This window comes from Epinephelus moara, chromosome 15, assembly GCF_006386435.1.
Source record: "Epinephelus moara isolate mb chromosome 15, YSFRI_EMoa_1.0, whole genome shotgun sequence".
NCBI classification, from domain to species: Eukaryota; Metazoa; Chordata; class Actinopteri; order Perciformes; family Serranidae; genus Epinephelus; species Epinephelus moara.
In genome coordinates, this window is record NC_065520.1 from 10,343,803 (window position 1) to 10,358,970 (window position 15,168).

The window sequence follows — 15,168 nt, forward strand, 5'->3', positions numbered from 1 at the left end:
CTGTGTATGCAACACTGCTACAGTCACTATGGGGTCTTGTGGAGGGTTTAGGATAGAGACTGTTGTGAGAACAGTGAGGCTCTTGGAGTATGATTTGTGATTTTGGGGATGAACTATCAGAGAGAAGAACAGTGGCTTTGAGTGAGAGGTGTCTGTTGGGTCACTTTGGCTGGAGTCTCAGTATCAAGTCCTGCTCAAATTGGTGATGATTCACAGGGATCAAGTCCCAAAGAAGGATATTATGAAGGATATTGGATAGATACACTTGTGCACAGAACTGTTAAACCCCAAATGATGGCATTTTCAGTGGAATAATAGTGTTGCCTCTCTTCCACACATCCCAGATCCTCTCAGATCTGCTGCCTGGACCTGTAAACAGTCTGGAAGAGTTTCATTCTGGCAGAAAAAGACTTCACAGTAGCACTTGACCAAAACGTTATTTATTAATATAAGCAATGTACCACGCACTAGAAAAAAGATACCTATTTTCACTCTAGATCCTGTTTTCATAAAATATTTCCCCCAGGAGTGCTGATCCAAGATCAGAGTGGCTTTTTGTGTACAGCCACGCCTCCCAGAGACCTCAGTGACAGTCCAAACAAAATTGGTTCGCAGGATAAAGCAGTAGTACGTACATGATTCTGTGACACCTCGGTGCGACTGATGCACCACTTTTCAGAGGAGCTGGGGAGCTATAACAGGGGCGATGAGGTCTGCGGAAGAGGCTCTTGAGCGAGTTCATTATGCTCGCCAGTGCTGATCCTGGGTTAGCACTCTGTTTCCAAAGAGGCTTTATAAATACAGGTCCCAGTCAGCTGAAACACACGTGATTTTCATCAAGACGTAGAAAATAGTGATTTTGTTTTATTGAAGTATCTCAACGGACTAAGACACTTATAAAGTGTAGTAGAAATATCAGAGGTGAGGAGAGTTTACTGCGGTGTGGGCCAAGCTCTGTTCAATTCAGTCAGTTCAGAGATCGATGGATGAATCTAAAATACTACTGAAAATATGAGCTAAAGCATTACATCATCAGAGCAACTAATTGCCCGCAGCCCCTCAGCTGTTTCTCCAGCATCACTTGAGGCGCTCTGAATTGTAATTACAAACCTCTGGACAGGCCACAAATGTGTCTAGAGGCCTCATGAATATGTAGGACCCCTAAATATAAACTCATTTAGGCTGCTTGAACTGACTGAACTGGAACCAGATTGACTCCGGCCTCGCTACTGGCCTAACTTACATTCCATATATAACTGTATGAAAATAGAAACATTAATTAGATACATCGTACATAAAAGCTTTTCTCTGAACATACAAATACCAGGGAAAAAGTGTTTGTGTGTGTGTGTGTGTGTGTGTGTGTGTCGGGGGAGGAGGAAGAGGAGGAGGAGGAGGAGGGAAAAGGGGGTTGATTGTTCTACAAAGCCAAACAACTGCAAAAAACACCATAGAACAGTAAACAAAACCGAAATGCTTCAAACGCCGCCATCACTGTCCATGTTTTCGTGTCCGTACGCCTCCATATGTAGCATCGCTTTTACATATTCGAGGAGGGGATGTGGGACTCCATTAAGAGCCATCAACAGCCATCCAAAATCATCCACTTTCCAACACTGCGCTGTGTACAGTGTGTGAGTGTGTGAAGTATCACAATATATAGAACCTATTTTACAGCACCTGTGATCACTGCCTGCAGGGCACAGACGATGTGCCTTTCCGTCCTGCATTTGGCAGGACATGGAAAAATTTAAGCTTTCATCAAGACTTCAATTTGATATACTCAGGCTCCACTTGTGAAACTGAAGGAATGACTCTTATGCAACATGAACAGGCCGTGTACAGTGTGTGTTTCTATGTGCTTTAGGGTTCAGACGAATATTCCTGCTGCTCAAATCTCTACTGATATATAACTGTCATGCCAAAACAAGGAGTTTGTGTTCACCCAGATCACAAAATCCTGATGACGTCTTTGGGATCAGTAACTTTTTGGAATAGTTCAACATTCTGAGAAATATGCTTTCTCGCTTTGTTGATGAGAGTTCGGGTGTGCAAACTTGTCACTAGATGTGAATCTAGTATAGGTCATTTTTGTGATTTATATTGATCCAATGAATCTCTGAAATTCCTTACATGATGTCTATGAGGATGTGTCAAGCTAGAGACTGTCAGTTAGCCTGATAAGGTTGACTTGGTTTGATGTAGAGAATGTTAGCAGTCACAATATGGATATAATGTCAGCTAGCTAACATAAGCTAGCGCTCTTGTTATTCGAAATTCCACTTGTAGAATGCTACTGATGTTAGTGCTTGGGGGACTACTTGTTCAGCGTTGCTAACGTTACCATTTTGCCGATAACTACGGCATTTGTTGAGCTCCACAGCAAAGGTACCCACTAACTGATATTAGCTAGGCTAACGCTATCATAACCATGATGTATTTAAATGATTTGCTCATGGATTTGTTTTGGAACATGAGAGTAATTCAGGAGACAACAGTGGAGATGTTAGCTCAAATGGACCTTATGATTCAGTTAGAGAATGCTTGTTACTCTGCCCACAGTCTTGGAACCCATTAGCTAACGTCTGACGATGATTAAGCCTCAGGGGGCAGCGACCAATTTTTCCGAATATATGATTTAGCCAGCAAAAATCTGGGACAAGGCTGTTCCAGACAGTTTGCCTCATCTCTATGGACAGATAGATAAATTTAACCAGAAAGTCAGATGATAGCCAATGGGTTCAAGAACCTTTTACCTGCCACTCAAACGTGAGTGGCCAATACTATTTAGACAAACTACAAACTGGAACCAGAATGCTTCTGATGCCAAACTCTTGCCCTGTGTATATATGTAGTTATTTGTTAATAGAGATTCCTATGTTGGCGCACAAATGTAATTAGCTTGTGAAGCTGCCGGCTAGCTTAGCTTAGCGCAAAGACTGCCTTCCTCTGTTCCTACTTTAAAATGTCTGCCTAATAGCACCTCTCACTAATTTACACAATATATCTTGTGTTTTAAAAATCCATACAAAACCTCAAAGTGTAAAACTGACTATTTCTTGGCCCAGACCAGCTGCCAGGCAACCAGCGAACATTACTGTGATAATGTTGTGATGTTTCTGAATGAGGAGCTATTGGCGATGTTATGTGATACCATATTTACTGCTACTGTCGTGCACAACATCCCCACAAAGTGGTGAAACTTCAGAGGCCTGATAGGTGGATTTTTCTTTAACCTTTAGACAGAGCCAGACTGCTTCCAGTTCATGTAGTAAACTGGACTTTATCAAGACTAAAGGTCAACCTGAAGGAAGTTTTGGGTTTGCATTAACTGGAGGACGGGGGAATTAGAAGTGAAGCACAAAATGTTGAACTTTTCCTCACACCAAGGTTAACCCACAGGCCCTGTTAGTAATAAAACAAAATCAGGTATAAATAGGGATAAAAAATAAGAAACTGTTTTCATACAGCTGTTGTCAGGAAGAAACCAGCACTGCTGCTAACCCTAATCTGTTTATTCATGTGCTGTACCATACATAATATGCCCGTGGATGAGATTAGCATGTTTAGTGTTGGACTGGTTTGTATTTATGCAGTTCTTATACATTTTGTGTGTGAGGATGTAACCCAGCATTTATTATAAGACACCCAAATCTTCTTGGCATCTACTGTAAACTGCATCGTTTAGTCATAAAGCATCATGAACAAAAGCTCACTGATTTAATAAACAAGATATTACCAGACAACCACGGCCCCTGACACTAACTCATATTCAACAATTAACAACTGATGGCTGAGCTAGTTGACTCGCTGTGAAAATACAACTAATACAACTAAGTCTAATAATAATAATAATAGAATAAGAAAAGGTTGGTAAAGTAGAACTAATCCTAGGGTACAACTAAAACTAATGTGCTACAAAATGAATGGTGAGTGTTAGTTTAAACATGTCCAGTGGTGGTGTTCCGGTTTCATCAAAGAATAGACAGCTCAGCATGCGGCGGTGTGGTGGATGAGGTAATAAAGATAATGGAGGAAACTCTGAAGCTGCGTCTCGCGGTGCCGCACCCTTTCTAAAGAAGGCACTATGGGTGCTTCGCCATCTCGACGACCAAGATTCAGCAATGCAACCCCGTCCCCGAACGTCTCTGACGTCACAGCTGTCCGTTGTTTGGTTTCTGAGAGAGTCATAAACAGGACCTATCCATTCAAGTTGATGCTGGCGGCGTGTTGTTCTACTGGTGAGCGTTTTATTCTCCTTGGAGTGCCACTGCTCAAAATATCATGGCCTTTACACTGTGCACTACAGTGCACGTGTGTTTCCAGAGGCAGCACATCTTTCATGATTCCCACAGAGCTGATCCACCTTATTTCCTCCTCCACACTTAGTTCTGACCTTAGATCACGAGCCGCGGTTTAAAGTGGCGGGGACTGTGGCTGTTTCAGCATGGCCTAGGGATCACAGCCCGAGACCGACTAGAGGTAGAGGTAGCTGACCCAGTAGACTATGTTGAAGAGCAAGAAGGAGGTGGGGAAGAAGACCCGAGAGTAGGCATCCAGCTCGCGGATGTTGACGTGGATGCGTCCTTTCCTCCAGCCGCCTTCTTTACACTCCTCGTAGCAGCAGAAGAAGCTCTTGCAGTCTTTCCCGTCCAGGCACTCGTACAGGCAGTTGTCGTCGTAGTCCTGCCAGAAGAGGGAGTTGCCCATGGGCATCATAGACCGAGGGGCGTGACCCATGTTGAAAGATGTGTAGGCCTGTAAGAGAAGACAGACAGAGTCAAGTCGGAGGAACTGACCGTTGACTTGTTACAGGACGAACTATACGCTCTACGAATTTTTGCCTTGGAGCACAATATCATATACAGTATGTAGCCATGATTCTACATGATTCTAGTTCTGAGATGAGACCATGTAGCTAGCTACAGCTGATCACATCTGCCTGTTACAGTTGTCATTTCAGTTGGTAATATTTCACAGGAGCCTTTCAAAGAATCTTAAGTGGTAAATCTGCAGATGCACAGTCCCAGAATGGAAACTTGGGCAGGCACAGCAGCACTAAGGCCTTGTTCAGACAAACCACTTTTGGAGATGGTTTGAAATGCGATTCCAGTCAGATGTGTCTCAGTCTGGACGCCCTGGATGATCAAACTGGATTCAAAGTGTCTTTTGTGTTGATTGCAATAGACATACAACATCTAGAGTGATCAAAGTGCTGAGCAGAGTCTGTGCTGCTACGAGCAGAGCGCTGTGGGGTTTGTCTGCTGCGATAGAAGAGTTCTGCACTCACAACTTGACAATGATGGGCCTCCATTTCTCATGCCTCATGTGTTGGAAACCTGCACCACCAGCGTAGCTACATAGGTACTGATGCCTGTATCTTTACCACAGTAACCAATGCAGATAGACTGGTGATGTCTGGACACAATAATTACTTGATTACTTGCAAAGAGCAAAGCAGACATCCTGTCTCTGAGATCTGATTTGAGAAACAATCTGAAAGCAGCCAAAGAGGAAGAGGCATTCGTCATTATAAGGACGACTTAATGCTGTTGAGGTGTGGACTGTCCCCAAGTAGTACCATTAGTTCTGAAAAATAAAGTAGTTTATGGAAATAGGTGTTTGTCACTATAGCAGCATGCAAAATGTAATGGCATGGCACATGGTGCGTTGAAGCTTTGCTGGAGATACTGCGCTGCATTTAGTGGATTAAACCCTATGTGACTCATCATTAGTGGAATTACGGGGGCGACTGGGGGGTCTGAACCTCCTAATTAGGACTAGACTAGACTATTGTCAAAGAAAGAACAGCTGACATATTAAGAGTATTAGGTGGTCTATGCCTTTAACGTTAGACCTGTTTGCTCTGTGGCAGTAACACATCTGCCTACCTCTCTTTAACATGTTGATAGTGCCTCTGGTTGTGGTTTAGTAATGTGTGGCTCTGTAACTGAGCCAAAATGAGGGTCCTCAGTTGTGTGTGTGTGTGGGTCGAAGTTGCTGGCAGTTTTGCTCTGTAATACTTTTTTGGTGACCTCGGACTACAAAAGTTGTTATTGGTACGTGCCCTGTGAGCTGCTGTAATGGAACTGATTCATCATCATCTCCACACTGCAGACATTTACAAGCAAGATACTGTAAGGATGAAGCAGGCGCCTGCTCTGCACTGGGCTTCCTTTATGCCCTGAAGAAAAGTTGACTCCCTGAGTGTCATTGTATAAGTCACACAATGTCTTGGAAATAGATTTTTTTAATAAAATGAACACAATACTTATGTTTAATGTTTATAATACTACTGATTTAAAACGAAAAAGCCTGAATTTTGAGTCTGTGATGCTGAATAAGTGCCTTCTGAGAAAATTCGTTATGTGACTTCTCCCTGATGTTTCTTAAATCGTGAGAGACAACCTAATTGGGGTAAAATCTTCACACATTTTTCCAGTCCTCCACTCTGCTCTTAAGGGAAGAGTGGGAGGTGAGAGAGGGAGAGTTAGATGTGTCTTGTGGAGTAACAGAATTGACTGAGTGGGCGGCACAAAGGGGCCACACGGATGGCGGGGGGAGGGAAATATGAGGCTTCCCCACAGACAGACTGGGCCGAAATACAGCACAGAGCCAGAGATGCAGAGGAGGGGACTGGATGTAACACGACTTAATTGTTCAGCGCGAGCCGACTGTGTCTCAGGTCTTTTTAGCCCTGAGACACATTCAGCAGACCTCCCGTACACTGGGTGGAAATAATGAAGAGGGAGGGGATCTGGGGAGAGGGAAATGACAGCAGTGGTGGCTGACTCAGTCTTAGTAGATGTGTGCTGCCGCCATTAAAGTGTTCGTGGCAGGTGCAGCCTTGAGAACGCCTACACAGAGCATTAGGCTCTCGCACAGGAGCGATTGCTGGAGAAGAAAGGTTTTCAACTACACACATATAGACACACGTCAGAGAAAACATTGTGCACTGTATATATGTCCACATCCTATGGAGTCAATCAGCACCAGCTTGTGACGGCTGATATTTTTAGACCAAAGGCGCCTATAGTCAGCAAATACTTGAACACTTGTTCAGATACAATTTCAAGAAGTTCATTTTCAGTATATTGAAGACGTCTCTGCAGCAACACTTCGATCACTGTATGACACATTGACGAGACACATTATTTTATTGGCTCATCAGGTGGCATGATTTTAAAACATTGCTTTTATCCTCTGTTTTCTTGTCCAGGCAGCTGCATCACCACCATTGGTACTGATCCCATGGGTGCCTGGGGGACTTGATGGCCTCCAAGGTTGGTATTATCTATGACACAACTGTCCTTAGACTAATGACATCATTATTATTATTATTACAGTCGTGATACACATGGACATGAAAAAAGCCCCCAACCCCAGAGAGAAAGGCTTCAACATGTTGTGACTCTCTTGTGTAATTTTACATTTCTTTGTAGCTGTTTTGAGTTGCTTTTGTGGTCATGTGAGTCTTTTTCTGGTCATCTTGTGTTAGTTTTCTGTGTCATTTGGGTCATTTTGTGAATTCTTTTAGTTGTTTTTTGAATATCTATAGCTGCTTTGTGTGTCTTTGTAGTAGTTTTGCGTATACTTGTAGCCCTGTTGAGTCTCTTTGCGGTTACTTTGAGTCTTTTTCTGGCCATCTTGTGTCTAATTGTTGTTTTGCATGTCTTTGTAGTCATTTTGCATATCTCACTTTCAATGCATCTGGGGGACGCAGTTTTATTTGTCCTGATAATGCTACATTGAGATTACTTTTTGTGAAAGTATTTCTCATGTCACAGAAACCTCTGAGAGCACAACTTGTGTTTTGGATATCTCAATATACTGTAGGTGAATCCCTGGCTCTCTGGAGCTCTGTGCTCTGTGCCTGGTGTAAAGACGGTGGGGTCTGCCGGTAGACTATAACTGAATATTCATAGGCAAGACAGCTGCTAAGTTGCGACGACTACTTGAGATTAGTAGATTTTTAGGATCCACGTGTGGGGGTTTGTAGCGGCAAGTTTATGTTTTTCTTTCGGCTTCTTATGTTCCAATTGTGGGTAGCTGTTCTGAGTCTCTTTGTGGTTGTTTTGAGTCTTTTTCTGGTCTTCTGGTTGTAATTGTTTTCTGTGTCTTTATTGTGGGTGTGCATGTCTTTGCAGTCATTTGATTTCCGTTAGCAATGCAATACAATGCATCCACGTTGCTACATCACATGAAAGATACTGATGAAAGATGCTTCACAGGCTGTTTTATGCTCAAAGAAGAACCTTGGCCTGTGGAGGTGGATGTTAAACAAAGAAAAGGCAAATACAGTCCCTGCCAATTACTCACACGTTCACCACAGGCTTACCATTCTCTGCGTCTTGGCAGGAGGTCTGCGTATACTGTAGGAGTAGTAGTTGAGCATGGCGTACTCGATCATGGCAGCGAAGACGAACAGGAAGCAGACGGTGACAAACAGGTCCATGGCCGTCACGTAGGACACCCTTGGTAGCGAGTTCCTGGCCACAGTGCTGAGGGTGGTCATGGTCAGCACTGTGGTGATACCTAGGAAGGTAAAGCATGTATGAGGAATGCAAGAACAATACTTTGTAAAGAGAATTCAGTGTGACGATGTGATGAATGGCTGGTCGGCACTGGGGTGACCCATGCGGAAGTCAGTGATTATAGAACATGTGGGCAGAGGTTTATTAATCACCGTTAATAATGCATATGGGGTATTCTGGGTAGATGTCCCCGTTCTTGCATCAATCCTGTCTTGTATTAAACAGCTGCAGTGGTGATTGGCTTTCAGTGAGCTGCAGCAGAATAGTTAAGATGATCAATGCTTCTCCCACAATCTACAATGTGATGAAATTAAGTGTCAGAAATCGATTTGTGGGTTAAGAACCTCTATTATGCAGTGGAGCCACACCAGAATTATGAGGCAAATCCTGACACCTCCTCATGACTGAAACATGACTAGTCTCTGAAGTGGAGTGCAGTGCAGCCATTATTCAGCAAGCATGCAGTTACAATGGCTATGAATTCAATGATGACCAATTAAATGGCAAGTGAGGATTTTTAGACAACGCTATAATTGAAATGTTTTTTCTGCTGGTAGCACCTTGTTTTAAAGTCGTCAGTTACTTCAAGAGCAAATTAAACATTAAATGTTTTCTCAGATGAAAATCACATTCAAGAAACATGACCAGTCTTACTCAAGTGGCTGGTGTCTTATTTTATTTTTCACAGTAGTTTAATTCCTTTTTGGCATCAACAACAAAAAGTGTATTTTCCAAGTGAGCTCTACCAAAGAGTTGAGACATTAATTTATAGTAAAAGGGTGTTTTCAGCAATCAAATGTGTAGATGTTTAGTAGGTATAGTAGGTAGAAAAAAAGTCATATTATAGTGTGTCAAAAAAGACATAGTAAGTTGATAAAACTGGATAGAAAGTTACAAAATATTATGTTCAAGAAAAAGTCATAGCATAGTGTGTTGATAAAATGTAGACATATAGTATAATAAAAAACAACTTATAGTATAATGTCAAAAAACTAGTTTTGTATGTTTAAAAAAACTGACATGTCATAATATAGAATACTGAATGTATACTTTTTTTTAAAAAAAAATCATGAAAAAATTTAAATAATTCATGGTATGTGTATTAAAAAACTGTTAAGAAAAGTATTGTATAGTAAAAAAAAAGTCATCTTTTATGTCAAAAAGAAAACCTCAAAGTAAAGTTTTTTTTAATAGTAAAAAGTAATAGTATATCATGTAAAAGAAGTCATGGTATACTGTGTCCAATCAAATTTAATAACTCTGTATAGTATGTTGAAAAAAGTTAATAGTACATAAAAAAGTCATTGTGTAGTATGTTCGAAAAAGTCCTAGAACTGTGTGTCGAAGAAAAACCTCATACTATCTTCTTTTTGTCTTTCGGCTGCTCACTTCAGGGGTCGCCACAGCGGATCATCTGCCTCCCGATGGTCTTCGACCAACAGTTGTCCAATTTCCAATGGCACCCTGCTGGTCAAGAGCACCAGAGGCGGTCGTTGTTAACCCGGGCCTCGACCAATCCGGTATGGCAGACATGTTTGTTTTCCGCATCATTGCTTTGGCACAAGTGTTACGCCAGATGCCCTTTCTGACGCAACCCTCACCATTTATCCAAGCTTGGGACCAACATCAGGAGTACATTAAAAAACTGTTCAAAAAGTCATACTATATATGTTGAAAAAAAAAGGGAGTGTGTCCTGTAGTTGTAGTATAGCATTTTATTTAATCATAAAAAGTTTTTTAAAAAATTGTGTGTATGTTCAAAAAACTGTGAAGAAGTCATAGCATTGTATATTTAAAAAAAAATCATAGTATATTATGTCGAAAAAAGCCATAGTGTAGTATGTCAAAAAAAGTCATATTATAGCACATTAAAAGTCAAAGCACATAAAAATGTCACATTATAGCACATAAAAATGTCATAGTATAGCACATAAAAATGTCATAGTATAGCACATAAAAAAGTCATAGCATAGCACGTAGAAAAGTCATAGTGTAGCACATAGAAAAGTCATAGTATAGCACATAAAAATGTCAGTGTAGCACATAAAAAAGTCATAGTATAGCACATAGAAAGTCATAGTATAGCACATAGTAAAGTCATAGTGTAGCACATAAAAAAGTCATAGTATAGCACATAGAAATTCATAGTATAGCACATAAAAAAGTCATAGTGTAGCACATAAAAAAGTCATAGTATAGCACATAGAAAGTCATAGTGTAGCACATAAAAAAGTCATAATATAGCACATGAATAAGTCATAGCATAACACAGAAAAGTCAGTGTAGCACATAAGTCATAGTGTAGCACATGAAAAAGTCATAGTATAGCACATAAAAAAGTCTTAGTATAGCACATAAAAAAGTCATAGTTTAGCACATAAAAAAGTCATAGTATAGCACTTAGCAGAGTCATAGTATAGCACATAAAGAAGTCAGAGCATAGCACATAGAAAAGTCAGTATTGCACAGAAAAGTCATAGTATAGCACAGAAAAGTCAGTGTAGCACATAGTAAAGTCATAGTATAGCACATAGTAAAGTCATAGTGTAGCACATAAAAAAGTCATAGTATAGCACTTAGCAAAGTCATAGTATAGCACATAAAGTCAGAGTACAGCTCAAAGAAAAGTCATAGAAAAGTCATAGTGTAGCACATAAAAAAGTCATAGTGTAGCACATAAAAAGTCATAGTATTGCACATAGAAAGTCATGGTATAGCACATGAAAAAGTCATAGTGTAGCACATAAAAAAGTCAGTGTAGCACATAAAAAGTCATAGTATAGCACATAGTAAAGTCATAGTATAGCACATAAAAAAAGTCATCTTATAGTACATGGAAAAGTCAGTAAAGTTGGTTGAAAAAAGTCAGTGAAGCATGTCAAAAAAACATAGCACTGTGTATTTTAAAAAGTTATATTATGCAGATAAATCCATAAAGTGTAGTAGGTTGGAAAAAAATCAGTGTAGTACTTTAAAAAAATGTCATAGTACAATGTTTCAGAAAGATTTTAGTGTAGAATGTTGAAAAAAAACTGTTATAGTTTAAGGGTACCATAACTATATGTTATACTATGACTTGTGAAGAAGTCATAGTATGACATGTTGATAGTCATAGTGTAGTATGTCTGAGAAAAGTCATAATATAGTGTGCTGAAAAAAACAGAAAACGCAAAAAAAAAAAAAAAAACCTCATAGTATCGACAGAAAAACTGTTGAAAAAGTCATGGTATAGTAGGTTGGGAAAAGTCTGTGTCAAAAATATAAAAAGTCATAGTGTTGTATGTCAAAAAATATAGTCATAGTCATTCTATAAAATGTTGAACCTTTTTTTTTTTTTAATCCTAAAAAATTGAATATTTCATGGTATGTATATTCAAAAAACTGTTGGAAAAAATGATTGTATTTTAGTAAGATAATTCATCATATGTATGTTTAAGAAACTGTTACGAAAAATAATAGTATTGTATATTCAAAACCCCTCAAGTCAGAGTATAGTATATTTTTTAAAAGTCATGGTAAAGTGTGTTGAAAAAAAACCAAACCAAAAAACAAAACAAAACAATATAGTATGTCGTAAAGAGTCATGGTATAGCATGTAGAAATAAAGTGTAATATGTTGAAAATATTACAGTATAGCGCTAAAAAAAAAAAAAAGTGTACTATGTCCAAAGAATTTTTAAAAAGTCATAGTAAAGTATGACAAAAAAAGTGTTTTATAGTACGGTGAAAAAGTGTAGTATGTTAAAAAAATTTTATAGTATAGTATAATTTTAAAAAGTTATAGTGTAGACTATAGCATGTCAAAAAAGGTCATAGTATAGTATGTCCCATCGTAATTGTTTTTTTTTTTTTAAATCTGTATCTATCTTTCCATCTATAGATACACACATACACGGTGACATATGTGTAGGCAGGATAGCTCAGTGGTTAAAGCCACTAGCTGTGGCACGGGAGACCGGGGTTCAAATCCCGGTCAGGACAGGGAACAATGCTGCCTACCTTAGCTTAGGAATACGCTACGGCGAGGAGGAGTCAGGACGCCAGGAAAAGTGGGGATGTCAACATCATCCCCACATCAAATTGAATATTAGATCATAGAAGACATAGAGCATTACAACTATAGTAACTATGTAAGTGTAACTGTAACTAAAACACTAGTCTACCATAGTGATAGTCATGAATAGACATAAAGACACACTGGTGAATGATCAATAATACGGCTCCATGGTGTCCTCCAGACCTGGCGTATACTGAGGTAGCTAGGTAGCAATAATAACGAAGTGTAGATGCGTATGAGTAGCTTAGGGCAAGGTAGGATAAAATAGTATATAGCAAATTAGAAAATACTAACATAGTAAAAAGATAAGTATCTGTAGTATAGTATAGAAAATAAAGTAGTTAAAAAAAAAAGTAGGTTAAATTAGTTTTGTAGAAAACAAACACATTATTGCTTTCCTATAGTTTTCTACAAAACTAATTTAACCTACTTTTTTTTTTTATTTTAACTACTTTATTTTCTATACTACAGATACTTATCTTTTGTTTGTTTTGTAGAAAACAAACACATTATTACTTTCCTATAGTTTTCTACAAAACTAATTTAACCTACTTTTTTTTTTCCAACTATTTTATTTTCTATACTACACTACACTTATATTAGTATTTTCTAATTTGCTATATACTATTTTATCCTACCTTGCCCTAAGCTACTCATACACATCTACACTTGTTATTATTGCTACCTAGCTACCTCAGTATACGCCAGGTCTGGAGGACACCATGGAGCCGTATTATTGATCATTCACCAGTGTGTCTTTATGTCTATTCATGACTATCACTATGGTAGACTAGTGTTTTAGTTACAGTTACACTTACATAGTTACTATAGTTGTAATGCTCTATGTCTTCTATGATCTAATATTCAATTTGATGTGGGGATGATGTTGACATCCCCACTTTTCCTGGCGTCCTGACTCCTCCTCGCCGTAGCGTATTCCTAAGCTAAGGTAGGCAGCATTGTTCCCTGTCCTGACCGGGATTTGAACCCCGGTCTCCCGTGCCACAGCTAGTGGCTTTAACCACTGAGCTATCCTGCCTACACATATGTCACCGTGTATGTGTGTATCTATAGATGGAAAGATAGATACAGATTTAAAAAAAAAAAAACAATTACGATGGGACATACTATACTATGACCTTTTTTGACATGCTATAGTCTACACTATAACTTTTTAAAATTATACTATACTATAAAATTTTTTTAACATACTACACTTTTTCACCGTACTATAAAACACTTTTTTTGTCATACTTTACTATGACTTTTTAAAAATTCTTTGGACATAGTACACTTTTTTTTTTTTTTAGCGCTATACTGTAATATTTTCAACATATTACACTTTATTTCTACATGCTATACCATGACTCTTTACGACATACTATATTGTTTTGTTTTGTTTTTTGGTTTGGTTTTTTTTCAACACACTTTACCATGACTTTTAAAAAATATACTATACTCTGACTTGAGGGGTTTTGAATATACAATACTATTATTTTTCGTAACAGTTTCTTAAACATACATATGATGAATTATCTTACTAAAATACAATCATTTTTTCCAACAGTTTTTTGAATATACATACCATGAAATATTCAATTTTTTAGGATTAAAAAAAAAAAAAGGTTCAACATTTTATAGAATGACTATGACTATATTTTTTGACATACAACACTATGACTTTTTATATTTTTGACACAGACTTTTCCCAACCTACTATACCATGACTTTTTCAACAGTTTTTCTGTCGATACTATGAGGTTTTTTTTTTTTTTTTTGCGTTTTCTGTTTTTTTCAGCACACTATATTATGACTTTTCTCAGACATACTACACTATGACTATCAACATGTCATACTATGACTTCTTCACAAGTCATAGTATAACATATAGTTATGGTACCCTTAAACTATAACAGTTTTTTTTCAACATTCTACACTAAAATCTTTCTGAAACATTGTACTATGACATTTTTTTAAAGTACTACACTGATTTTTTTCCAACCTACTACACTTTATGGATTTATCTGCATAATATAACTTTTTAAAATACACAGTGCTATGTTTTTTTGACATGCTTCACTGACTTTTTTCAACCAACTTTACTGACTTTTCCATGTACTATAAGATGACTTTTTTTATGTGCTATACTATGACTTTACTATGTGCTATACTATGACTTTTTATGTGCTACACTGACTTTTTTATGTGCTACACTATGACTTTTTCATGTGCTATACCATGACTTTCTATGTGCAATACTATGACTTTTTATGTGCTACACTATGACTTTTTTATGTGCTACACTATGACTTTTCTATGTGCTATACTATGACTTTTTTATGACTTTTCTTTGAGCTGTACTCTGACTTTATGTGCTATACTATGACTTTGCTAAGTGCTATACTATGACTTTTTTATGTGCTACACTATGACTTTACTATGTGCTACACTGACTTTTCTGTGCTATACTATGACTTTTCTGTGCAATACTGACTTTTCTATGTGCTATGCTCTGACTTCTTTATGTGCTATACTATGACTCTGCTAAGTGCTATACTATGACTTTTTTATGTGCTA

General features: G+C 38.2%; 1 protein-coding gene across 1 annotated transcript in view; it reads right to left on the reverse strand.

Moving 5' to 3' along the window:
* Positions 1-3,230: 3,230 nt before the first annotated feature.
* Positions 3,231-15,168, reverse strand: part of LOC126401682 (gamma-aminobutyric acid receptor subunit gamma-3-like) — a 131,504-nt gene continuing 119,566 nt past the window's right edge. The window contains exons 9-10 of the mRNA XM_050063076.1: positions 8,339-8,535; positions 3,231-4,758 (exon numbers count right to left, since the gene is read on the reverse strand). Of these exons, the coding sequence (XP_049919033.1) occupies positions 4,477-4,758; positions 8,339-8,535 (479 nt within the window). The 3' untranslated portion in view covers positions 3,231-4,476. The remainder of the gene's footprint in view (positions 4,759-8,338; positions 8,536-15,168) is intronic.